The sequence below is a fragment of the Balaenoptera musculus genome, chromosome 7 (assembly GCF_009873245.2).
Source record: "Balaenoptera musculus isolate JJ_BM4_2016_0621 chromosome 7, mBalMus1.pri.v3, whole genome shotgun sequence".
NCBI lineage: Eukaryota > Metazoa > Chordata > Mammalia > Artiodactyla > Balaenopteridae > Balaenoptera > Balaenoptera musculus.
The window spans coordinates 100,439,840-100,467,544 of NC_045791.1; the positions used below are offsets into that span (position 1 = coordinate 100,439,840).

At 38.0% G+C, this 27,705-nt stretch overlaps 1 protein-coding gene across 1 annotated transcript in view; it reads left to right on the forward strand.

The window, feature by feature from the left end:
- Positions 1–27,705, forward strand: part of NYAP2 (neuronal tyrosine-phosphorylated phosphoinositide-3-kinase adaptor 2) — a 242,488-nt gene that overhangs the window by 153,418 nt on the left and 61,365 nt on the right. Inside the window, exon 4 of the mRNA XM_036858738.1 lies at positions 17,347–17,556. Within this exon, the coding sequence (XP_036714633.1) occupies positions 17,347–17,556 (210 nt within the window). The remainder of the gene's footprint in view (positions 1–17,346; positions 17,557–27,705) is intronic.

Here is a 27,705-nt window from a genome sequence, read left to right on the forward strand (position 1 = left end):
AAAAAGAGAAAGGGAGAAAGAGTGAAAGATGAAATGATGTTGCCCATGAAAAATCCAGAGAATAATTTTTGTATCTTACCTTCCTTGGCTTCAAAAAGAACAAGTGGAGAAGTAAATCATTGATTTCCTACTCTCTGTCTTTAAACCATGAATCACACAGTAGAATCTCAATAAAACCTTGCTGGGCCTTAGAAATATTCTTGTTAACTCCTTTATATTACAGAGAAACTGAACTATAAAGAGATTCAATTACTTGAGCACAAATATAATGTTATGTAGAAACATAATCTGAAAAGAGTTTCAGCTTTCCTAAGTGTCCTCTACATATTAAGTTAGCAACATTTAAATATATTTCTACTAGTTTACTTTTAGCTTTACTTCATCTTCTTGACTAACTTCATTTAAAATAACATCTTGGGGGGAAAATATCAAATCTAGTTAATTGATAATATCCCCAAACAATTTTTTTTCCTTTCTTCGAATTCACATGTGTATTTTTTCCCCAAGAATACTATGAAAAATTCCAGATTATCCAACAATAATTCCCAAACACCATTTCTTTCTTTGTGTTTATCTAAAGAATCTACGATTTACTATCAAGAATGTACAGTATACAGTCATTTCTATAGCCATCAGTTATATTATCCCTAAAAGGATTACTATTCCTGCCATGCTCTTCTTATGAAACTTTAATAGCTGATTTCTTTAATCCCCCCCAAATATGGCTATTAGTAACTGTGATTTCAACAATGTTAAGTTTTGCATTTACTTTCATAGAAATTAATTATCCATATTACCCTTTGTGATGGAGAGACTATTCTTCTTAACATTTAGTGTTTGCTTCAGAAACGTTTATGAATGTATTTTCAGAATTACACCTTTCAGGAAGAATGGAAATGATATTTTTCTTCCCATGCATTAATATTTTTAGTGCCTGAATGCCTCTGTTACTTTAAAAGAAGATTGAAACATATTTCCATCTGCCTGTTAAAATGATTTGAGTCTTAATTAAAGTCGATTGCACCTGTGCATATATTCAACTACCCACACACCTCCTACCTACTAGTGGAAAAGCTTGTCTCTCCTTCAAAAATTAAAAAGGGGAACTATGATCTTTTAAAAAAAATCATAGGCATAGAAAACAGACAACATTGAGAAGTAAGTACGATGTTTTTTGGCTATCTTAGATCAATGTCTTTTTAATCTTCTAATGATTGCAGGTCATATAAATAAGTTAGTTATCTTCCTTAAATTGCTGGTTTCCTTATCATTTAAAAGGCAGCCTAGCTGAAAAAGTGAAGTAAAAGAATAAAAATTCAACAACAAATTCTCACCCACTCACTGGTTGCTTTTATGTGTTTTTAGCTTTGGCAGTTTCATCTTTCCTTATTTTTGAAGATGGGGAATAATCATAACTGAAAGAAAGAAAGAAAGAAAGAAAGAAAGATAGAGGGAAGGAGGGAGGGAGGAAGGAAGGAAGGAATAAAGAAAGAAGAAAATATGATGGGGATCATCTTAAAACTTGATGTGATCAAATATTTTTCTCCTCCACCTACAAAATTTTTTTCAAAGAATTCTAATAAATATAAAATAGATTTGTGTCTTTTTTTCCGGCTCTTTTTCCTTTCTCTTGGGTAAAGAAGGATAATTAAAATGCTTTTAGCTAAAACAGGGAGAACTGGGGGAATAAAGGACCGTGCCAGTCTACAAAAAGAATAATGAAAATTATGTTAAATATTGCTAAAAAAACATTACATTAATTATAGAACAGTGGTTTTGTACCCCAACTTTACTTTAGAAACTCTTGGGGAGCTTTTAAAAATGACTAGTGTCTCAGCCCCACCCTCAGTGATCTAATTTAATTGTGGTCCAGGCATGGATACTTTCTGAAGTCTCTCCAAGAGTTTCCAACATGCAGTTAGGACAGGAACCTCTAGTATAGAATGTATTCTGGTACTTATCAATAGAATCCTAAACCTGATAATCCTTGAGTCCAGGTGCCTCATTTACAGATAAGCAAATAAAGGCTCAGAAGGGGAAAGTGATTTGCTCAAGGCCCCACAGTTAATTAGGGGCTAAGTCCAAACTGGTACCCAGGGTCTCATAACACAAAGATGACTCCGTTTACACTGTAAAATGCTGTGGCTGGGACTTCCCAGATGGTGGCATTAAGAGGTATGAACCCTTTGCACTTGGTTTCCAAATTGCTGGTATGAATCCATGCACTGCATTATTAGTACTGATTTTATATCCTCCAACAACATCCAGGCCATTTCTGTAAAAATGTGACAATAACCCACGCAACAGGAACTTCAGTTTTGATCCCAAACGTCTAATAGTAATTTCCTGTGCACATTAACTCAGTCTTGAGGACACATAAAAATGTTCTACATTACAAAAGTCCTCCCAGTCTTTATACGTCTGGTAACAAGAGTATTACTTGGATCTTTGTAGTCATTCTTTCTTTCCTATTGTTCAAAGGGTTATTTTGACATAACCATTTAAAAAATAGATAGAAACAAATGGTAAAGGCATCAATAGAATTCCACATTTTTGTTTCCTATAGAAGAAAAAGTTAATTTGGGTTCCTTGCATCCAGTAGATAATTGGTCTGCTTTCTCCCAGTGGCCTTAGTAAGCAGTGGTTCTGCTCATGAAGCCAAATCCTCTTGAATATCTCATAAAAGGGCAACTCAAAATTATAGCCATGGTTTCTTTATTCTGTGCATACAATTGTTACTTCTCCTCGGACTTGACATCATTTCTTCTGCATTTTGGCTGTGAGATTATTCATGTTGTCCACAGCACCTAAGGATATTTTGTATGTAAAACCACCCCTCTTCTGTCCTATGCTAAGCTATCATTAATTAGTTTGAAAATCCCTTTAAAGCAGGCCAAAATTATAGCTTTAAGAACATTGTCCTTCAGTAGTGGGCCACTTTCATCAAATAACATTTCTGTAATGTATTTAGGTGCACATGAATCCCATTTCACTTTAAACTGAGGAAACAAAGTGTAAGATTTTAAGTTTTGGCCTCTTCTTTTTTTTCCATAGAATCTCAGATCCAAAAAGCATCTTAGAGATGCTATGGTCTAAATCCCTTTAGACATGAGTACACAGAAGCAGAGAAAGTAAAACAACATACCCAAATGTCACCTGGATGATGTCAGAACCATTACCAGGGTCAAGTTTCCCAAATAATTAAATCCAGACATCTTTGTACTATGCCAGTCTCTATTCAGTATTACTGTGACTGGCACAGTAGGAGGAGAAGAATGTAAAGCTCACATATGTTCATGTCCCTACAGCCTCCTTTCTTCAAGAAGATTCTTTTTTAGATTGTTAGCTTTATGTTAATTTGCTGCCTTGTGTCCTACTTAAGCATGACACTAGTGTCAGGTCTTCTATAATTGTTTGCATATGATTTCGGAATTTGTCAAAAAATGTAGATATCTTAAAACATCCTAAGCCAAAAATGTGTGACTGATCCAGGTTTAAAGATTTTATAACCCTAAAACTCTTTATTTTAGAATTGTCAAGTATTTTAGTATTCTTTTTGTCCCACTAAGAGATTTTTATTGGTAGCTTCTCTATCAAATACGTGAAGAACTAGAGGCAGGGGGAGGTAAGATGAGCTGCAGTCCTGTCATTTTAAATGGGAAAGAAAAACAAAAAGGCCACCATTGGCATTATGGGGGCTGTAGAGAGCTGTGGGCATAAATATTTAATGTGCTAAATTATAGGGAGACATTTGCATTTTATGCACTATTTTGAAGTAAAAAGGATTGTCGAACAATAAGGACACTTTCCCTAATTATGTTCCATTTTTAATATGCAGAGAGTTGACTCTGGGTTCAGGGAAGTTATTTAATGAAACCTCAATGTAACCTTGTCTGATATTTCTCTCTCTAAATCTTGACAACAGATTAAGACCAGACAATGAGGTTGGTTAATAAAAAATGATTATCTTGTCATTGAACAGATGATAGATACTGAATTCCCCCAAAAAAAAAAAAATGATCTTCATCTGGTCGATAGTCACAGGTTCATCTGCATTGGATGTAAACACTAAAAATTGTTTACAAAAAGTCATGCAACTAAATATTTTATATTTCTGCACCTTTGTATCTATGTCTGTAGGATACAGTGAAAAGGATGTTTAAGAAGTTGATGACATCAGAATGTTAAGGTAGTGATATCAGGAGTTCTGGGGATTTCATATGCCCAGAGATAAGATGGTGCTGATAATAAGCCACTGGCTTGGGATGACTCCTTACACTTTGTCCTCCTGGTTCTTGCACACTTCTCCTGGGAGAATCTTCCTTTAATACTGATGACATCACCATACTCTACTCCTCAAAAATAAGTACAAACTCTGAAGCCTGTCAATCAAAACCCTCCTTCATTTGTTTTCCCCTTTCTATGTAAATTCAGGTCCCATTCTTTTCTAATATAAAGCCTTTTTTCTAGACAGTCTGAATGTATTGTAGAACCTGAAACATCGTTCGTCTCTACCCTTTGTTTAAAGTATTTGCTTGTGCTATTTTGTCAGGCTGGGAGTTGGTTGTTAGGATCAGTCTGGGGGAAGACAGACTCAAGGAAAGAGCCTGGAAACCAGCTTGGGACTATTAACACAGGAAGATCTGGGGTTCAGGGTGTATGAGGAAAGGTCTAGAAGGAGAGGATGCAGGCTCTGGATGGACACAGGCTCTTGGCCTCCTAGACTCCTTGCCCCATGGTGAGGGTGCATCAGGAGGAGAATCAGAATGAGAATCTCCAAAGTGCAGTGCCCAGGACAGGGGCCCAGGTTGCCTAGGGCTAAGGGTGACACTGTCTTTATTTAAATTTGCTCCAAATAAAAGATATGAAACTCAATCATATAAAATGTAAATAACATCATAGTATTTGAGATTTGGAAATGTCCTTAAGAGTGATCTTATATTGTATGATACTCACATTTTAAAAATAAAGAAATAGGATTTCAGAAAGAAAATGTGGCATACTGGAGTCAAGACAGAGTCAGGCAAATTGGGAGTCACATCTTGGCTTTATTGTTCACCAGCATGTATTGGTTTCTTCATCAGTCAAATGAGAATTTTGTAATCACAGAACAGTTAGTCAACAAACATCTGTTTTCCTCCACTCATTTCTTCATATTTCTCCTTACCTTAATTAAAATCTAAAGAGTAGCAGAACTAGATTAATGTTTTATGTACAGTTGTATGTTAGTCTGCTAGGGCTACCAAAGCAAAATACTACAGACTGAGTGGCTTAAACAATAAAAATTTTATTTCTCACAGTTCTAGAGGCTGGAATTCAAAGATCAAGGTATCACGAGGTTTGGTTTCTCCTGAGGCCTCTCTCCTTGGCTTGCAGACACTGCCTTCTGACTGTGTCCTCTCATGGCTTTTTCCTGGTGGGTGTGCATCCTTGGTGTCTCTTCCTCTTCTTATGAGTAGGATACCAGTCATATTGGATTAGGATCCCACCCTTACGACCTCATTAACCTTAATTACCTATTTAAAGGCTATATCTCCAAAGACAGTCACATTCAATATTAAAGCTTCAACAAATGAATTGGGGTCAGGGGGACGGCACAGTCCAGGTTCATAACAGTGAGAAGGAAAAAGTAAATAACTGGAAATTTCAACTACATACCAGGGTTTTATTTTTTTCTCCAAAACTATGTTACTGAGTCTGAATTCCAGCCTCATCTCTACTAGCAACAGGCTGTCAGGGGGCCACCCATTCATTTTCCAGAGTACATTCTGTGTAGCTATAGAAGTCATGAGATTTTTCTTGGAATAGGGAGAAACAAACAAGCAAACGAACAAATGCCCTAGAGAATAAGTTCAAGAAACTGCAGATTATATCAACCTCCTAGACAGGCACAATGTACAAAAGTTTGTTAAAGACTTGAAGAAAACAGAACAAGGCTGTTTAACTTTGTGTAGTCCAGAATTTTCCCAACTTATTCAACTGTAAAAGCATTTTGTTAATAATACCTATAGTCCGTTAAGAGTTGTAGGTGTTTATGCCATGCAGAATTTGCCTTTCACCTATATGAACACATTAATTGATAGACTTGGAGGTTTCAGCAAGCTGGTTGGGCTTGGGATGCAGAAAAAGACGGAGCTGGACTGGAAGCAAGGTTTTAGAATATATTGTGGATGGAAATGAAATATAGGCTGGGGGAACATTATATCACTCCATTAGGCAAAGTCTGGAAAGAACCAGTCAAAACCCTCATTTCCACGCATTTCTCTCTTCAGATTTTTTATCAAGGACAAAGAAGTATTGGGTTGGCCAAATCGTTCATTTGGTTAGTGAACACATTGTTCAATAAAGTTCTTCGTGAAAATGAAAATGTGTCTTTTATTTTTACTTAAAATTGAACGAATTTTTTGGCCAACCCAATACTTATAAGACTAGACATCAGTTCCTTCTCTACGCTGCAACTACAGTGTAAAAGTCTTAATATATTTTTTTTGGTCTATCGCTGTAAAAAACATTCAATTACTTTCCCTTGCTCTCAGAATTTGCAATGAAGCCCTTGCCCCAAAGAGACCTTGTTTATCTGACCCAGCTCTATCTCTCCACCTCACTTGGTACCTCCCTCCTCTTCCTCTCTCTGCTGTAGCTGGGCAGACCTTCTTTCTCTCTTCCAACTTGTGTGTGCATTGAACAGTTAGTTTTCCCGGGCTGCAAAACTCATCGAGCCCATCCTCAGCTTCCCCTTTGTCACTTGTTGAATCACTATTCAATCCAGATTTCTTGACTGCTCTACTAGGAATATGAGCTGTTAGACCCTTTCACTATACTCCACCATCTCTCCTTGTTTTTATCAGAGCTCAAATACTGACTGTATTAGTTCATGTAATTGTTTTCTCTCTTTCTTAGAGTAGGAGCCCCATGTGAGTAGATGTCATGGTGTTTTAGTTGACTGTCCTATTCTCTTACTGTCAGCAGTGCCTGGCCTACAAGATGTTTACACAGGTGGAGTGAGGCATGTACATTCTATCATTAATTGAATACAATAAGGAAAAAATATATAGTTTTCTTCACCGGCCATTTATTTTTTCAAAGCAATCCAAAAGAATATTTTCAAGTGAACTGCTCAAACCAGTCTTAGAAAATGCACTTTCTTGGTTTTTCTGACTTGTTTCAGTGTTACTGATAAATATCTCTTGATACCTATGGTTTGGATTATACAGTATGCTGCAGGAGTATTAATCCAATCTACTTCCCATCTGAAAACTACTGTGAACTTCTTTATAATTTGTATGTTGATGTGTCACAGAAGCTGAGTTGTTTGTAATTTACACTATTTAGATTGACAATTGATTTCTCCCAAATCTCATCATATGAATTTCCTGTTTCTACAATCTTCGCATTTCTAAAAAGAAAGTTATTGATTCTTTTTAAACAAGGTAAATAATTCTCCTTATACGAATCCAAACAAAAGGAAACCAAACAAAACAAAGCCTCACTGCTGTGGCTGTTTGTTCAGAGAGACCCAAGTTCAAATCCTGATTCCTCCAATTGTCTACCACCAACTGGCCTTGGGGAGTTTATTTACCAAGAGGACCGACCCTCATTTTTCCTTAGCAGTAGAGGAAATCATCATACCTGCCTGGGAAGGATTGATAATATTATTTGTAAAGAGTCTAGTGCAGCCTCTGACCTATTGTAGGCACTGATTACATAGAAGCTTAATTCAAAACGCTGTTGCTGGTGTTATAAGACATTGTTTGTAACTGGCATTCCCGCCTTTCCAGTAGTGACTAGGAACCATTCACTTTCCTTTTACTGACAAGGGAAAACATTGAGGGTATTATCTGTATTTTTTTATACCAAGACCCTTATTTTCTTCTAATCAAGTGTTAAGAAAAAAAATTGGATTCTGGGATTGCTGATGATCCTAAACAAATCATTGGTGCTTTTTAAGAGCTCACTTTCTCTTATTTATTTTATAGTTTACTGTGTTTTGTTTGGAAGAGGAATTATTAAACTACAAAAATCACCTTCAAGAATGTAAAACACTGAAATATAAAGTGGAAATAAATATTTTAGAACAGATATAATGGTATTATTGAAACCTCATGAACTATTTTGCTTTTAATAGGAACTTTAGTATCATAGAGGTATAAAATTTTAGACTTAGAAGGATACTTAGAAATAATTTATTTCAAATCTATAATTTTATCTGAGAAAACCAAGGCTCAAGAGAGTTGTTTTACTGAACTGACCTGAGAATGGCTTCCAGATCATCTCAACCCCATTCCACAATGGTTTACTGCTTTGATAGTTCTGAGAAAAATATTTTAATTTATTTAGAAATTTTTTCTAAATATATCTATTATATCTAAATTATTTTTATGTTGAAGAAATGGTCAATATTTTCTTTGTGAATATTTAAAAAATAATCTTATTTTTTAAATTATTTCTTAGAGATTTTGTTCTTTGCTACTCTTTTGGATGAAAAACTATTTGGAAAAAAATTGGATGACATCTTCATTCAAATTAATATCAATAAAATATATAAGCTATTTGAATGATGATTTCAGATGCTCATCCACTTGTACATTCAGCACATACTTACTGAAGCCATAGTGTTTAAAATATCTATTGCATACTCAATAAAGATGTATTTATCAGTTTTGTAAAGTGTTTTTATTATAACTAGAGCTAAGAGAGAAGCATTGCTTGCTGAATTCCTTTACCATATTTGGCAATGGAACTTACCTCTCTGCCCTTCTTTTATCTGTCAGTATGCCAATACAAATGTTGTCCTCATTAGAAACTCAAGGATTTTATATTTATTTATTTATTTATTTATTTATTTATTTATTTATTTATTATTATTATTATTTTTTGGCCGTGCCATGTGGGACTTGCAGGATCTTATTTCCCCAACCAAGGATTGCACCCGGGCACCAGCAATGAAAGCGCTGAGTCCTAACCACTGAGCCATCAGGGAATTACCAAGGATTTTATATTTAGAATATATTTTACAGAAGAGAAAATGAGAAATACTATCTATTGAAATCTGTAGTAGTGTAGTCCAACTGCTATAGCAAACAACTCCACAACCTCAGTGGCTTAATAGAATACAACTTATATCTTGTTCATGTCACAGGCCACCATATATGTCACAGACATGTGACAATGAATTAATGGGCTCAGTGGAAAATAGGCTATTCTCCCCCTTAGTTATTGGGGATTTTCCATCTGATGGCTTTTCCAGCATCTAGGACCTCAGAAAATCCCAACCAGCGGGAGGGGGATGCAAGAGGATGAGGTCTTGTGGGAAGTTTTAGGATCAAACTTGGAGGTGGCATACATCACTTCCACTCACATTCTAATGAACAGAAATCAGTTGCATGGCTCTTCCTGACTGCAAGGAATACTGGGAAGTATGATTTTTCTAGATGCTCAGAGAGAACAAACAAAGTTTGGTCAGCATCTAACTAGTCTTTGCCCACAAGTCCTCTTGGCTTCTGCCTTACGAGAACAAACAAAAACATAGATTGCGTTCTTTGAGAAAATTGTCTCTCATCACCCTGCAATACTAGAATTTCTTAAAGAAAGTGTTACTAAAATATGTCAACATTTGAGATATGCCTGATGGCTTCAGTGAAGGTTTTTTAGGTAGAGAAAATCTCTTGAAAAAAGCGAGTAGTTAAATCATGTGGACATTTGGTTGAGAGTTTTTGAAGGCCAAACATGGCCTTTAAAATTCTATTTATTTTTCTGCCCTATGAATAAGCGTCATCCTTTGCAACCATGAAAAAATAACTTTTGAATATAAGTCAGCATGTGAGTTCCTATGTCTTAGGGTGAGAGTTACCTGCTGGGTTGTGGTCAGGAAACCTTTGTCAGGTTCTTACTAATTGTCGTTTGTGTGACCTTGAGCAAGTTGTGTAAAAGCTCTGAGCTGTTTTTAAATGTGTCAAATGATTAGGATTCTTTGCAAAGTCTATCCTACTTCCATGTGCCTAATCTGTTTTATTATTTTATTAAATAATGTACCTCATCTATTTTATTAAAACCAAGGTTTTACTTTATTTGCCTTCTTAACACAAACCTGGATTTTCTTTCTGATTTTCTTTAAAACCATGGAATCTCTAGATACCTGAGCTATTGTTCTTTCTCTATATATATTTGAAGAGAAGGCATCCCTTAGATGTTGGAATTGACATAACTGACCCCAAATGACAAAGTTCACATGAGAGAAGCAATCATAAAAAATTTAAAAATTGCCCCTGCTCCCTGGTGCCCTTTCATTGTGCAGTCAGGGGAGCCTTTGCCCTCTTTTCTCTGGGGACTCGGGAGGTGGAATAATGGAAGTGCAAGGGGAGGACCCCAGCGCCACCTCGACTCGTAGGTAAGCCATGTCAGGCTGTCTGGCTCTGATCAGCTCTAGACACCGCAGTTTTAAAAGACACCATCCCATGTGATTATTGCCCAGGCCAGGGTGACCAGGAGAGAGAGAGTTCTAGATTTGTATTCTGAAGATGACACGACCAAGGGGAGATAGACTCCCTCACTCTGGATTCTAAAGGGTGTTTACTTAAAAACAGAATTAGACTAGTTCTCTTAGTAGTTCCAGAAACAGGACGACCAACAACCAACAAATAGTGGTGCTTGGAGGGAGACCAACTTGAGCACAGTGTAAAAGCCTTCCAGCAATTAAATATGCTCTCAGTTGTGTCCAGCTTTCCCATGAGATGGGAACTCCCCCTTCCTGGGGCTACCCTCCCAAAGGCAGGCGGACCATCAGCAATTACATACACTCACACCTTGCTTTCCATGAGCTGCTGTGACTGGGATTTCCGAGGTCTCTTTCAGCTCTAATACCCATCTGATAACGCAATTTAGCGCAGTGCCTCCATTAGAGTTCAAATGTGTTGTCTTTTCTGCCTAATTAATCTGCCTTGATCGCCTTTCATTATTTCCATGGTTCAGCAGTTGGAGTAGAATAGAGAGACTTTGATCTTGATGATTATACTGATATGAGGGGACAATTCTGAAGCATTCTTTACATCCGTAGGAAGTTCGAATTCTCATCAGCAACATGAGCTTTGGTCCCCATATTGCCAGGCACAATTAAGTCCACATTTTGTAACCAAGGGACCCCTATGTGAAAGTGTGAAATTTTTAGTACAACAGCAGTCACAAACCACAAATATAAAAGCCTCTTGTCTAAAAGTCATCTGAATCATGTGGATGTTCATAGAAGCAATTAAATGACAAGGTAAATTAATCCTTTTAAATATTGCAAAAAAAAAGAAGAAAGGAGAATGCAGTCTTATGTCCCCCAAGAAAACAGTGTTACTGCTCATATTTCCAAATAATACTAATTTTCCCAGGTAGATCACTTGTTTTCTGGTCTGTCATTCGCAAGTCAATTAGAAACATGTGTGGGTTAACAAAAAAATAATTTTGGCTACAGTAATTAGCTTATGTTTGTCAGTGAGGGTTATTGGTTCATGCCATGGTCCATGTTCTGGGTGAGATTGGAAAGGTTGGAGGGAAGGCTGTGAGTCATGGCCTAAGATAAGGTTACATTCAGGGGTAAAAGCTAATAAGCTCACTGTCCTGAGTGAAGAAGCAGGGATGATGCATTCATTCAGTTGATTTTCACTGATATCAGGTATTAAGTACCAACATGAAAGATGAAGTCTTTAGTCTTAAGAATCTTATGGTCTGGTGGGGAGACCAGACATATAAATCAGTAATTACATGATCTTTCCAGCCAAAAAAAAAAGAACCACTTTGGAGAGAGGATAAAACATTTTTAATCGGTTGTAGTTCCCCAGACAGCCATATGTAACGGTCCGTCACTGCAAATTGTTTTCTTTGTCTCTAGAACTTGGGAGGGATTTTTAGGTCATGGAGATTTATAAGTGTCCTCAGTACTGTTTCATTGTTGAGAGAGTGAATGTTGATGAGGAAGAGTGAATCAAAGACTCTGGGAAAAGTCAATATCTGGTGGGCAGCAGATCTGATGGTGAAAGCTGTGACACCCACCTGGAGAGCCAAGTGATTGTAGGTGGCCCAGGGCAGGAACGGAGAGAGAGAGGAATGAGTTAGAAGCTGGAGAGACAAATACAGACTCACAGACAGCATAAGCAGCAGGAAATGGGAAAACTTTGAGAAGGGACTTCACAGCATGAAGTGTGATGTATTGGCATCCTGTAGAGAATATGTTGGTCATAAAAGGATGACTCCTGGTCTCTTATCCTTACTTATCCATCTTCAACCGAAACACTGTAAAAAGTTTAAGACAGTGATATGTAAAATGCACAATATGAAAGACAAATGCAATACAATAATATATGCTTTTTTCATAGCAAGATCAGATTTCAATGTGAGAATCAGATTTTAGATCAATAGTCAACACGCCATGGTAGAGGATGAGCAACTTCTTCGTAGTTGGCTCAGTGCTACATACTGGGGCTTAACTGTGGACATTGAAAGAACTTAGTTTCCACGTAAAAAAGTACCATGGTCGCTTCCATGTCCTGGCTATTGTAAGTAGTGCTGATTCACTTTGTTATACAGCAGAAACTAACACAACATTGTAAAGCAATTATACTCCAATAAAAATGTTTAAAAAGAAAAACGTACCATGGTACCTAAGATTGATCTTGTTCAGGAAAGTTTTTACTAAAATCAATTTTTGTTTTCAACAGGCTTTAGGAAAACATTGAGATATATGGATATGGATAAACACATCCTTATTCCTCTGAATAGATTTCTCTGAGCTTTCAATATGTCTTATTGTATGAATTTCTTAGTTTAATTGTCCACTTTCCATTGGTCTCTTTTCAACAGCTATTTTAAAGTTTTTTGTATTTATTTTAATTAGAAAATGAATTTTGTAGGAAGCTCTTCTTGAATATCCATGGGATACCTGGTTGATTCCCCAATAAAATGTTCAATAATACATTTATGATTTTCTTACAGATTTTTCAGCTCTTCCTTCTATTTAGGATGTGAAGGTACATGGGCACAAGTCTGAATAGCATGATTTCTGCAAACCTTTTGTTCAGGTTTCTCTAAATATACCTGCCAAAATTCACTGAAGGCTAACCTCTGGGACTTGAAAACAAAGAAAGAAAAAAAAAAAAAAAAAAAGACTCCTTTTTGTTCCTAAAGCTGTATTGAACTTTTATTTAGTTGAGATTTGAGACCTAAATGACACTCCCCTGGTGTGTGTATGTGAATAATTTGAATGAGAACAAAGAAACTGAGGTTGGTGGGGAGACTTCAACATCCTCAGCCTTTCATATTTAAAATAGTGTCCGAACCTGCAGGAACAGTATTGGACCCAGTGTTAAATTAGAGCATTTTTTTTAGTTTGGTTAATTTCAATACCAGTCGTAGAAGACTCTGTGTGTGTGTGTGTGTGTGTGTGTGTGAGAGAGAGAGAGAGAGAGAGAGAAGAAAAAAATTGCAACTGCTTAATGATGGCAGTGGGAATAAAACATAGAGGTCGATAATAAGGCAAACATCCCAACGGTTAGTTTAAAATCTGGAAGAGAACGTGAGGTGAAACAGATGGGTCATTAGGTTCTGACGCTGTGACATTTGGAAGCCAGAGCTACATTTTCTTTGAAACTGTGGATAAACAGCTTGGAAATAGTCTAGAATGTTCTTTTCTGATACTGGTTTTATTCCATTTGACTCAGGGCACAGAAAAGTAAGTGTTGGTTAAATTGTCTTGCTATAATTATTTGCTGGAATGTATTAGTTTAAAATATTTTGACTTATATTTGATTTCAGTATAACTGGGACTTCAGCTTATATACAGGTCCAGGGATCTTTCTGAGACTGTTCTTATGGGACTACCCTCCTGGTTTAAGTTCTGTCTCATAGAACGATATTTTTGACATGTGTTTACACAACTGCATAGCACCTGGGAGCTGGAAGGAACCATAGCGATGTGGAAATAAACGAAGAGCAAACAGATGAGAACACACAGGGCTATTTCATCAGGCCTTGCCGTAGCAAAGCGGTCACCCACCACATTTGGCAGAGACTCAAGGCAGGGAGAAGAGTGGGAAAGCTTTATAGAGGGACAAAGGGAAGGCTTCAGTTACACCCCCAGTGGAGGCTGTTGGCAGAGGGAACCTTTAGGCAGCCTATCTAGAAGCAGGACATCCTATGTCGTTGGTCAGGGGAACATATTTGACTTTCTCTGGTTGGTCCTATGCTAAAAGCAGGGCCCAAAACTGGGGAAGCTGTCAGTTTTTAATCAAATCCTGGCTGCTTTGGGCCAGTTGTTATACAGGTTATTGTTTGCTAGAGATAGTGGTCTGAATTTCTACAAGTCTGAATTATAGATTGTAGGTTGGCTTTCTGGGCTGGTTATTGTAGATAATCAGCTAGAATTCTATTTTTCTATGTGGTCTGGCAATTTTCTATCTGTATCTTCAGTCTCTCAGTGATTATCCAAAACAAATGTAGAAAGAATAAATAAATTCATAAACGACAAATTGCTACAATTTTTTAAATGAATGCTACTTTTTGCATGTGGGGCCCTGTTTTGTTTTTAAAATATTTTAAAATGTAGGATATTATTAGGTCCTGCAAATTAAATTGGGAAAGTTAAGCAGGGCTGGTATTATCTCCATTTTGTAGTTAAGCAAAATGAAGCTCCAAGTGGAGAAACCAAGGGCTCAATGTCATGGGCCACCAGCCATATGGCCACAATGGCCAAGGCTCCCAGCTGGGCCTCTCAGATCCCTCACCCAGCTGCTTACTATATTATAAACTATCTCTGCCCCACAGATTCAGATAATAGGGAACCAAAGTGTGACATCTGTCTTATCCACTGCTTGAAGATGATGAGTGTTTGAACTTACATGCAAAGAAAACAAAATACAGATTCTCTGAACCATTTCTGTAATTTTTCACTATGGTCTTTCTCAAAGATCTTTATTTGAATTAAACTTTCTACCTGGTGAATTTTACAACTTGTGATTTTTAGGTAACCAGATTTTTGAAAATACTATTAGCTCTGTGCCACTTCAGTACATTTGTAACACTGGTTTGATCCTCTTGTTCCATTAAGAATGTTGTCTTTTCTACACACATCAGAAAGATGCCAGAGGAGTTGGGAAAACTACTCCATAAATGAATTGGTTAAATACCTACTGAGCAATATGCTAAGAGCTAGAGGCACCAAGTGGAGAAAAAAGCAAAAATCAAAACTCAGACCCTGCCTTTAAAGAACTCCGGGTCTTTTAAGAAGAACAGGTACACAGAAAAATGATACAAGACAATGTCAGTGTAGAGATGACTTTATCCCAACATGGGCTGGATATATGGGATGGGAAGCTTCAAGGATACTTAAATTGAGTAACCTTGACTGAGGAAAGAGTTTCCCAATTAAAGGACAGGATGTAAGGGTATTCAGAGCAGGTGATATAGGAGATGGTAGCTGTAGAATCCAGTGTTGTTTTTGTTGGAAGTTTTTGTTGGAAGTGGAGTGGAGAAAGGGAAGCTACAGCCAATTTATTGATACTTCTTGAATACAACGTTCAGGTAGGAAGTAAAAAAGTTAGAGAGGCAGGGAAGAGTGAGATGGTGGAGAATCTTGTGGGTTGTAAGGAGCTTAGACATACTTCTGTGGGTAACAGTGGGTTTCTGGAAGGATTTTAGTCAGGGTTACATTAAGAACAGATTTACATTTTTTTGCTTTTGTCTTTAAACACTTATCTATGTGCATTACAGAATGGCTATCACATAAGTTCTCTGAAATAACATCGTTCTGAATGTAGTAAGTGGGTATCACTCCTAAACCATCTTTATTTACTACAGGTGCTTTTTTTTTTTTAATTAGGAAGTGATTTTATTTAAAAATTGTTTCCCATTGGCTATTTTTTTTTAAATTGAAGTATAGTTGATTTACAATGTTGTGTTAGTTTTAGGTGTATAGCAAAGTGATATATATATATATATATATATATATATATATATATATATATATATATATATATATTCTTTTTCAGATTCTTTTCCCTAATAGGTTATTACAAAATATTAAGTAAAGTTCCCTGTGCTATACAGTAGGTCCTTGTTGGTTACCTATTTTATATACAGTAGTGTGCATCTGTTAATCCCAAACTATGTATGCTTTTAAACACTTCTGTACATGCCTTAAGAATGGCTATTGCATCTAGTCCCTGAAAAAAACACTGGATCAGATTTTCATTTTAAACAGATCACTTTGGCAGTATACGGAGCTTGTATTTTGGGGAGTCAAGGACAGAGTCAAGGAGGCAGGTTGCAGTAATTCAGGGTGATGATTAGAGCTTGAACCAGAACAGTTGAGGTAGACATGATACAAAGTGCAACAGAAGGGAAAACAAGATATTCAGAAATAAAATCTGTAGAATTTGCAGACTGATGGATTTGGAGGGTAGCGGTTAAAGAAAGAGACAGATACGTTTCTAGCTTGGATGTTTGGCAGGACAGAAGGAACCATTAGTTGAGTAAGAAATGGTGTCAGTACAGTATGTGAATGTTAAATTTGTGTTATCTAAGGGGCATCCAGATGGATTCATCCAGTAGGCAGTTGGATAAATGAGTCTACAGCTCAGGAGAATGGTCCAGACTTCTGATAAACTATTCAGAAATCACTAGCCATCAGACAATTGCTAGTTGGATCCTGGAGGATGAAATCACAGAAAGAATATATGTAGAATGAGAACAGTGGCTAAGCTAGAACCCTGGGGACCACCAACATGTAAGGGACTCTTGGAGGAAGGAAAGGTATGAATGACACAGAAATGGTGTTAGAGAGCACACCACAGGAAGATGGCCCATCAGTGAAGCCAAGAAAATTGAAGATATCAATAAGAGAGTAATCAAAGAGTAATCAAATGGCTTAAAAATGTCTTCTTAATTTGCCAACTAAAAGGCACTAGGTGATTTTAGCAAAGGCACTTTTAGTAGAGTAGTTGGGCTAAATTCATGTCACAGTGGGTAGCAGAATGAAGAGAAGATGAGAAAGTAAAGAGAGGGAGTGTAAAGTGCTCCTTATGAAGTTTCCTTGAAGATTAGCACAAGGGAAGACTTACTAAAGAATACTGAATATTCACTGAGGTTCTCTACTTCCGAAGAGATCATTATTTTCTGCTGATAATAACCTGCACAGCTCAGAAAAAAGACCCATGTGATCTGTCCCTGTTTTATTTAAATGTAGTCTTCAACACAAGTCTAAGTTTCCAAAAATATATTAAAAATATTTTAGAAAATCATTCTTTAATGTTTAAGGAATCTGGGAAGGATTTGACTCTTGTTTAACAGAATATAATTCTGGTTAATACACAGAATCAACAGAGGAGCTGAAAGTTCGGAGCCACAGCACGGAACCAATACCAAAGTTGGACAGCAAAGAGAGAGGACATCATGGGGCATCTTCCTCCAGAGAGCCGATCAAAGCTCAGGAATGGGACGGAACACCTGGGCCACCTGTGGTCACCAGTAGACTGGGAAGATGCTCTGTGAGCCCCACCTTGCTAGCAGGAAACCACAGCTCGGGTAAGAAAGATAATGTTCTCCTGGATGGTAAGTCCTCGGGTGTCTAGAAACTGCTTTTATGCAATTATCACTTAGAAAACCATAACCACAGATATCTCTGTCTCTACTCATAGAGACAGCGTAAGTAGCCCTGCACACAAAAGGAGGTAACAGTATGTGGTACGCTACAGGGAACATTCTTCACATGGATGATAGAGAAGTGAATGGTGCTTTTCGGAGCTGTGCAGTGCAGCAGCCCTGACAACTCCAACTGTCTTGCACTAAATTTCTTAAAAAAAAAAAAAATCCTTGGGGCTCATCTAAAGCAGTTTTCATTTATAAAGTTGAAGTAATTTAGAGTTTATGCCTCCTTTGCTTCAAAAAAATTCTAGAGTACTGGGAAAAAATGAATAGGAAGTAAAATTGAGGATAAAAATGTAGCAAAGACAATCTGAAGGCAGTAGAGAGAGTAAATATTATGAGACGTTTGATGTATCAATAATAAGCTGAAGACAGTAACTGGTCATTGGGCAAGGTACTAAGTTTCCCTGTAGGTCAAAAGAGCTGGAAAATGATAATCTAACACACCTTTAAATTCACAAGTTGAAATTAAAATCTGTGATGCAATTTTGCATTGTTAATAGATAAATATTATTAAACATCAATTTTTAAAAGGCAGAATATGTGTGCTTTGAACTGATTGATCTATATGGTGGACTCAGAGAGCTGTCAAATGAAATAAACAGCAAATAATCAAGCAACCGCCTGTAGTTTTCAGATGTCTATTCCTTAAGAGTGTTAGGGCTCTGAAGAAAAGACCAATTCTTTAATGTTTTTTCAACTCTGGTATTCATCTTGGAAAGCAATTAGCATGAGTTTAGCCTGTGGTCTCTCTGACAGTCACGCACAAGTTAAAACTGGAACGGGGGGCTTCCCTGGTGGCGCAGTGGTTAAGAACCCGCTTGCCAATGCAGGGGACACGGGTTCAAGCCCTGGTCCGGGAGGAACCCACATGCCGCGGAGCAGCTAAGCCCATGCACCACAACTACTGAGCCTGCACTCTAGAGCCCACGAGCCACAACTACTGAAGCTCACGTGCCTAGAGCCCATGCTCCGCAACAAGAGAAGCCACCGCAGTGAGAAGCCCATGCACCGCAACTAGAGAGAAAGCCTGCGTGCAACAATGAAGACCCAACACAGCCAAAAAAACAAAAACAAAAACAAAAAAAACTGGAACAGGATGAATGATCTCTCTAATGGGGAAGGGATGTTTCTAGAACAATAACCCAGGCAGAGGTAGGGCAACAGCTTCCCCAGACTGAAAATGTAACTAAAAGCTTTGGTGATGGAGCCATATCATGTATCATATGGGTAATCAACAGCGTGAGTTCAGCTCTCAGAGAAGGAACATTACGTGAATTTAGCAGAATTCTAAAAATATATTTTTGATAGTAAAGTATAAATATCTATAGGTATGTGAGAAGAAGATATCTGTGCATTTTGTCAGAAAGAAAAATAAAAAACATAGGGAACAAATAGCATTTTGTAGAAATAAAAAAAGCCACTCCCAAAGAAGGTTGACATCACTATTCAGTTGGGAATTGTGATTTGTTTTAGGTTTGTTAGTAGTATATTTTTAATGATTATCTAAATTTGTACCAGTTCTATCCAAAAAAAACCATGAATAGTATCTGCTCCTATTGTGACCACGGGTATTTTATAAAATCCCGAAGCATTAGCTGAGTGTTTATTACGTAAAATAGCCACTGTTCTAGGATCTGTGAGTACAGTGATGAGTAAGGCAGCCTCATATTTGGGGGCTCAAAGGCAAGTGCAAGACAGATGAATGGATCATTGCAATAGAACGTGTTATATACAAATAATATGCAGCACAGAGGAGAAATTAATTTTTCTTGGGAGGGTGTGATTTCAGGAAAAACAATCAGAGGCTTTTGGTGGATAGATAAAGTAATCATTGCTTGAGGAGGTAACATTTTGAGCTAGAGTTTGAACCATCAAGAGCTGCTCACCTGGAGGACACAGAAGAAATAAGTCAGCCTTCTAAAAAAAAATCTAAAACACTACGGGATGGAACCTTTGCTGTGAAGGGTTGGGGAAGGTTGAAGAAACTGCAAAGTAGGGTGGGACCAGATAGCAAGAATCCTGAAGGGCCTTGTGCATTAAACAGAAATGCTTTCAGTCGCAGAGTACCAATTAACAGTGGCTAAAGTAATACTGGCTTCTGTTAACTCTCCATAGTGCTGGGTCTGGAGGTAGGCAGTTGCAGGAGTCTTGTAACTGTTTAGTGATCTCACTGAGGACCCAGGAACTTTCTGTCCTTCTGACTCTTCTCTTCTGCTACCCTTGATGGTTGTATTTGTGATCACAAGCTGAGGAGACATTTCTGGGCATCATGCCCCTTCAGACTCTCTCTTTGATCTACTTGGCCAGATCTGGGAAACATCCTCTAGGTCAAACACTGAGTGAAGAGGAATGGGATTTCCATGGGCTTATAGAGGGCCTTTCTTTCCCTTAAATCAAGGGAACTCTGCCTTATACCTGGAAATGAAATCAACAGCCTATTTGCAGGGATGGGGAGGGAGTGTTGCATAAGCAATGGACAGTTATCTGCCCCATCATGGTTAGGTTTTGAACATTATATGGTGGACTTTTGTAGTCATTTGAATATTTTTTTAAGATAGATATAATATAATTCAGTTTTCATCATGAAAGATCCAATGGTAACTCCAAGGCTTCAAGCATGGGTGACTGGGAGACCATTTACTCAGACAGAGATAGTCAGAATTGTTAATGAGTCCAAGCTTTTACTGCTCACTGCATGACAGGCCAATAAATTGATAGACGAGGTGTTGGGGCAAGGAATAGTGACTTTATTTGTAAAACCAGCAGACCCAGAAGATGGTGGGCTAGTGTTCCAAAGAACCATCTTTCCTGAGATAGAATTCAGCTTTTTTTATACTAAAAGGGGAGGGGTTGTGGCTGGTTGTTGGAAACTTCCTGGTGCCAGAATCCTTTGTACTTGCAGCTATGCAGATAGGTCTGGTAACAATGTTCCTATAATCCTCCAACAAGACAAATGTTATTTTCTGTTCTGCAACTTTTTACCTTTGTATGAGTGGAAAAGTGTTATCAGAGCCTTGAGAATGGGCTATTTTATTCCAATTTTGAGAGGAAAAGGAGAAAAGGCAAAATATTTGTTATATTGGTAGTTTTAATTTTTCTAAAAAGAAAGAGCCTAAAATGTGCCAGTTCTATACTAGAAAATGGCATAGTTCCACTAGCAAAAAAAGGTAGAATATTGATATTTGAATATAAAGTTCACTCACCTTTGGGGTTTTAAACAAATGGTGTACTCCTTAAAGAATTATCCTCGTCAGTGAGATGGCCTTTGTCCAGACTAGGCAAATAACTATGTGAAGAGAGCATTATGGACTTGCTTTTTTGGAACAAAAGAGAGTGATTCAGTATTTACCCTTTATCCCTGTTCTCTTCACACTTCATTATTGTTCCCTTGACACGGGGCCACTGGACTATGAAATCCCCTTCCTACACTACACTAGAACTGTGACTGATAACCCTCTTCCCTAAACAAGGAGGTACTCAGCTCCACACCTAATGCTCAAGATATAAGAAGGTTCCACCAGTTCCACTTGTAAATCCCCCCTCTCTGCGTCCATCAGCTTTCTGCTTCTGGTTCTCTCTCTCTGTGTTTCACTAACACATACACATAGACACACACACACACACACACACACACGCATACAAAGGCACACCAACTGCTACCAGTCACAGACTATTTGCTTTAACAAAAGTAGTTTAGCCACTTGAAATGGTTGTTCTTAACAGCTCTTTTGAGGAATGGAGGAAATGCTGAAGTAAAGTGGGTGAGCGTGTCAGGAGATCTCAGTTCTAATTAACAGTGCCGCTGGTTGCTGTGGCACTTTATTCAAGTCACCGTTGTTTAGTAAATCAGAGATTCCCCAGGGGGAGAGTCTTGAAGGTGGTGGAAGACTGGAACCCAAATGCTCATGAGAAAAAATGGAAATTATACCAGCAATATTGTATTAACAAAAAGTTAGATTTCAATTACTAAATCCATCAACAGATAGTTTGCAAGCTTGTATCCATCTCTGTTATAGTTTCTGGGGACAAACACACACACACATACATACACACACTATAGGGTATATAAAACATAAAACATGGTCTCTGCCACTCTACGATATTACTATGCTTCTTTATGACACAAGACTATTGAGCATAAATGAATTAGATTATAATTAAATGTATTATTTTCATTATTATCTACTTTTTACTATACATTAAAATCATTCAGAGAACGAAAATGAGGGCAGGCTAGAAAAAGGATGGAGGGCTTAATGGGAGACATTGAGTCTTTAACCAGGATTGTATCAGGTCTGTTTAAAAATCATTTATTATTATTATTAATTGCATAGAAATATAGAGGGAGAACTTTCTACATGGGGTGAGGAAGATGAACAAAGGCTGAGGCAGACCTCTCCTGACTGTAAAAGCAATTTTGGAAGTAAACTCAGAGGCCTTGGCTTAACACTATAAATGAGACGATCTTAAAATGACCTCAGTTTCTGTGTATTCAGCCTGGTGTGTTTTTGCTCTCTGAGAATGTCCACCATGGGATGCAAACTGAGATGCCTGGTGACAGGCAGGTAACATCAGTGAGTGAATTAGGAGAGGTGCCTTCTTCAAAACAGATATGTTTTGCTTATACATTGCATACATAGAACTATTCTTTGCTCTCACAAAGGAAAATATTTTCCCCATTTTTCTTGAAACTTGAAGTTCTTTTGGTCTAAGTTATGTATTTCCACATTTGTCAGAAGCATAAACCTGGAGAAATATTTGGGCATTGCAAAGGAGATCTATTGCAAACTGACAAACATCAGGATGGAATGATGGAAATGCAGGTGACCTGGAAAGTACCCGGAGCATCTCAAGGGGACAGAAGCTATTCAGTACCAGTTGATGCTCTCCATGAGAGAGGGTCACCCCAAATTCCCAGATTTAATTAGTGTAACATGAAATCTCTCAATTTTTCAATAGAGCTAAATTTTTTAAAAACATTGAATCAAATAATTTGCTTCCTCTGGCTGAGTAAGACATAAAGGATGTCAGTTTGCATTTTCTGGTTTGTATGACATATACACACTACTATATTTAAAATAGATAACCAACAATGACCTACTGTGTAGCACAGGGAACTCTGCTCAATATTCTGTAATAACCTAATGGGAAAAGAATTTGAAAAAGAATAGATATATGTATATGTATAACCGACTCACTTTGCTGTACACCTGACACTAACACAACATTGTAAATCAACTAGTATACAATATAAAATAAAAACTTAAAAAATAAATAAAAATTCAAAAAATAAATTAAAAAAACAGAGAACAAAACAAAATAGAATAAAATAAAGTAAAATCAAGCGATGACCAGTTGGTGGAGGCATGCATTTGACCCTGAATCACAAGGAGGCTGGGTTACAGCAGAAACAGCAGATGCCCCCCTGTTTTTATTTTCTAGAAACTGCAGCTCCTTGAGAAGGCTATGCTGAGAACAGGAGGGGCGATTAGAAAGAGGCATATGACCTGTGATGGTCAAGAAGGGAGGGATAATTTCTTAATTCTGGAAAAGGTACAGAGGTCTGACATTCCATGAATAGTAAGGACCAGTGGCCTAATCCTTTCTCAGCATCCTGGCAAAGTGGCCCAGTCTCTGATTGGGAGGGAGGACAGGTAGGGTGAAGTTTCCAAGGGGTTTGCAGTGAGGCTGGACTTCCTGCTTTATGGTTCTGAACTCCAGAATATGGCATTTTATACTTCAAGGGGATAGTTATACTTGGAAGACAGACTCCAAGCTTCCCACGCTGTTTACCAGTATGGGATGAAGACGAAAGGTGCCATCTTGTACATTCTGATCTGTAGAACAGTTCTGGGCCTTTTCATGATCCATTGAAGGGAAGCATTTTCCACCACCATTCATGGGTCAGCCCTTCATAACCACGAGGAGTCCTGTGCACACTTCAGAGAAGTGGAAAACATATGAATTTAATTTTAGTTGAAGAAAACAGAAATACACCATTTTTTGCACACCGCATTTGTAGAATAATAGAGGAATTTTTATATTATATTAATTGTAAGTGCGTGAATAAAGTATAATATAGTCATTGAGCACTGAGGTTTGGGCATCCAGAAGATCTAGATTTAAATCCAGACTCTGTTTTTATTAGTGATGACATCGGGCATGTCCCATCATCACTCTGACCTTCATCCACAAAAGATGGATGATAATAGTACCTAATTCATAGATACTACTGCAAATTAAAGGTGAAAATTAAATGAGATAACATATTAACACACTTAACATGGTGTGTGGAATACAATGAATATTAAATAAATACTTGTTATTAGTATGATCCCAGATACCTTTGCACGTATCTTTGCAGGAGAGCTGAGAGACCCACTCATCTGTGGTAATGAAGGAAAGTTTCCTATGAGTAGTGGCATTTGAGCTGGACCTTGAACTGAGCAGAATTTAAACAAAGAAGGTAGCAAGAGAAGTAGAAAGGAGTCATGGGTTGTTTTGCTGGGAATGGTGAGAGCTCCGTCTCCAGCATGACATTTAGCACACCTGCACCCCAAACTACGGTTCATAAGACATTTTCTACGTTAATTCATATTCCAACCATGCCTTTTAAGACTGGAAAGATCACAGAGATGTTAGGGTGTTAGCTAAAGACCTAAGAGTGGATCTCTGGGAAGAAGATTTAGCAGAATGGGGACCATTTAATAAAAGCAGCAGAAAACTAGGATTCAGGAAAGGGAACTGCAATTGAACCTAAGAGTCTGGTCTTTGAAAATTGATAATTACCAGTTGATTTATGAAATTCTGAAACATATTTACCATACTTTACTTGATAACCTGGAAGGACTGGCTAACTTTGCTGATAAACCTCCTGGCAACCATAACTCAAAAATATTCATATCCAGGAAGGCTCCCATGTGCACAAGTCGGGCAGCAAGAATGAGAAACAGGCAAGAAGCAGGCATTGGGCAACAGGACTGGGAATTGTGGGACAGTACTTATAACAATAACTCCTGGCAAACCATAATAAATCGATATAGTTTTTCTTTTTTTTTAAGTAAATCATGCTTTACGACAATGTTAATAAATTCACATTTTGGTGCTAATAGCTTGAGGAAATTATGTAACACGGCTGTGCCCCAGTTTCTCTATCTTTACAGAAAAGATAAAGGAAATCTCACCGTGTAGGTTATTATGAGGATTAAACTCAGAAATGTATAGGAACGTCTGGTACAAATCTGACTTGTAATAGCTAGTAGACCATGGCTTATTCTGTTCCCATTCAATTTTACTAGAAAGGTCTCTGATTTTTTTTCTAGGACTAAGACTGAATATTTCCTTTGGAAATCTCAGCGCATTGCAAATATAAGGTCTTCTTTAGTGACACAGAGTATAAATTGGTTATAAGGCCACTACTAGTGCAACAACCTGTGCTTCATTTATTTGTACATTTTCCAACAAAGTTTTTGGGCCAGTGTAAAGGCCATTTTTAGATTCTCTTCAGTTTGCACTTGTGAAATTTGGAGAAAATATCAGGTGCAGGCTTTAAAACTTGCTTGCTGCATTATACGTAGCTATCAAAGAGTAATCTTAATTTCTCACAGTGTTTCTTTTCTACTTGGTAGCAATGAATGGATTTAAAACCAGGTTAGCAAGGATATGGGTATCACAAGAAAATACTGATATCCTCAAATGTATACATTTCTTTAGTAAACACCCAACTTGACATTCATTCATCTATTAATTCAGTCATTCATTCTCTTTGTGTTCATTTAACACAAGTTGATTCAGCATCTACTCTGTGCCATGCAGGGACTAGGTGCTGGGGTGCAAGATAAACGTGATAGACCAGACCCACACCCCCCCCCCAAGAGCTCCTGGTTCAGCAGGGAAGACAGAGAATAAAATAACAGAGTCTTATAAATGATATGAGGAGGAAATGCTGGGAATAGTCACATGATTTATTCACTGTCTAAAAGGAAGGTAATTCAGACAGGCTTCCTGGAGAAAGTCATATTAAATTTGGTACTAGCATGATGAGTAGGAACTAGGCATGTAAGAGGGGATAGAGTGTTCTCTGCAGCTCACTCACTGAAGTGTGGATGAAAAAGATTTACTTTTAGAACCTGATTAACAGTAAACATTTTAATATGGCTACATAATTCCCAAACACTATTCTCTTTTCCCCCTTCCCTTTTTTCACGTGACCTGGCACCTTTGGGATGCTGTAGTTGCAGTAATGTTCCCAATCATTCCCCTCTCCTTGTATCCATGCTCTTTGCAATGTGCTTTAATAGCTCCTTATCAAGAAGTAAGGTCTATTTCCTACCCCTTAAGTCTGGGTTGGCCTTGAGTCTTGCATTGACGGATAGAGTGAGATGGAAGTAACTGTGTGTCCGTTCTGAGCCTCAGCCTCAAGAGACCATGAATGCTTATGTTCACTTTTCCCAACCCTACCTCCACCACGTAAACAAACTTGAGCTAGCCTGTTGGAGAATGAGATACATACGGAGGAAAACCAAGACTCCTCAGCCTTCAGCCAGCCAACCCCCAAGCATGTGAGAAAGCACAGCATGAAAGAGCGGAAACACGTACCTGACCCACAGCTGACCGCGATGCATGAGTGAGCCCAGCCCAGTCCAGAAGAACTACCCAACTGATCTATAGACGGAAGAACAAAACTCAGCGAGTGTCTTTCTAACTCACCGAGTTTGGGTGTCGTGTGAAATCATTAACTGATTATAGCTGCCAAGGTCTATTTGGATTTTGCTGGTTTTCCATCAGATGGAAATATTTTATTATTACTATTATTTGACTGAAGCATGCTTATTGAAAAACCAAAAGTCAAAGAAAAGAGTGAAAACCCACCCTCCCGTCTTTTGCTCCACCATCCCACTTTTCAAAGCATCATTTTTAACTGTCATGGTTTTAACTGTTTGGGGCCTGTGGATTGATAGAGACTGTCATTTCTGTTATGTTCATTGTTATAATGCAACAGGAGCCACAAACCAGTCTGGTAGGATTCAGGCCCCAAGGTAATTCAGGCTTCGCTGTAGGATATTGACTAACTTCCTGCTTGGCTCCGCATCGCCGCAGGCAGCTGTGGGCTTCGGCATCTACGACCCTCAAGGCTGTCATTCTGTACCCTCGGCTCAGGCACCAGAACTCGGTTTTCCACATCTGCTCTTCTTCCCAGTTCTAATGGGATGCTGGGTTATTTCCTCGGCCAACACTGGCCAGATCCAGTTGCTAGGTTCTGCTCACTAATTTCACACTCTAGAGTTTAACTCTCCCTTTCTGAATTCTGGTAGTAAACACATAACAGAATTCTCACGTGGAGAGTCTTTGGAGAATAATGTAAGTCATATCTCCAATCATTCCACTTTGACTTCTCTGCAGAAAACTGTGACTTCTGGCTGCTAGAATTTGTGTTCACCAGAGAAATGGTTTTACTGGTGTTTCTCCTGATACTGGTGATACGGCTTTGAGCAACAACCAGAAAAGGAGAACTTGGTCTGAACCATTTTAAGAAGCCAAAGTGTGTCTTTATGGGGTTTGAATGTAAACCGGCAGGGTATAAAATGCGGCAGGCTAATTACAAAATGATAGGAGGTGATTACTCCCACAGTCCAAGGCAAAAAGCTAGACCACAGAATCAGAATTTGCAAAGGAGGTGATCGAAGTGAAAGTTATTGTCCTTAACTGAACTCCCTTCTCTAGCCTAGGAAAGGGGGTAGAGGCTGAGAGGCTAGAAACCAGCTATTAGAGACTCCGAGATAGACTGTGTGTGTGTGTGTGTGTGTGTGTGTGTGTGTGTGTGAGAGAGAGAGAGAGAGAGAGAGAGAGAGAGAGAGATGAACCTCCATGCCTCATAGAGGAGGGATGAGAAGTGAGAACTGTCTCCCCCAATGAAAAATCAAGTGAGATAGACTTTCACGGGACCACCTGGAAATCTTGTTATTTGTTTCTAGTCATTGAAGGGACACTGTTAAAAAAAAAAAAGTACAAGAGGTTAGCTGAATA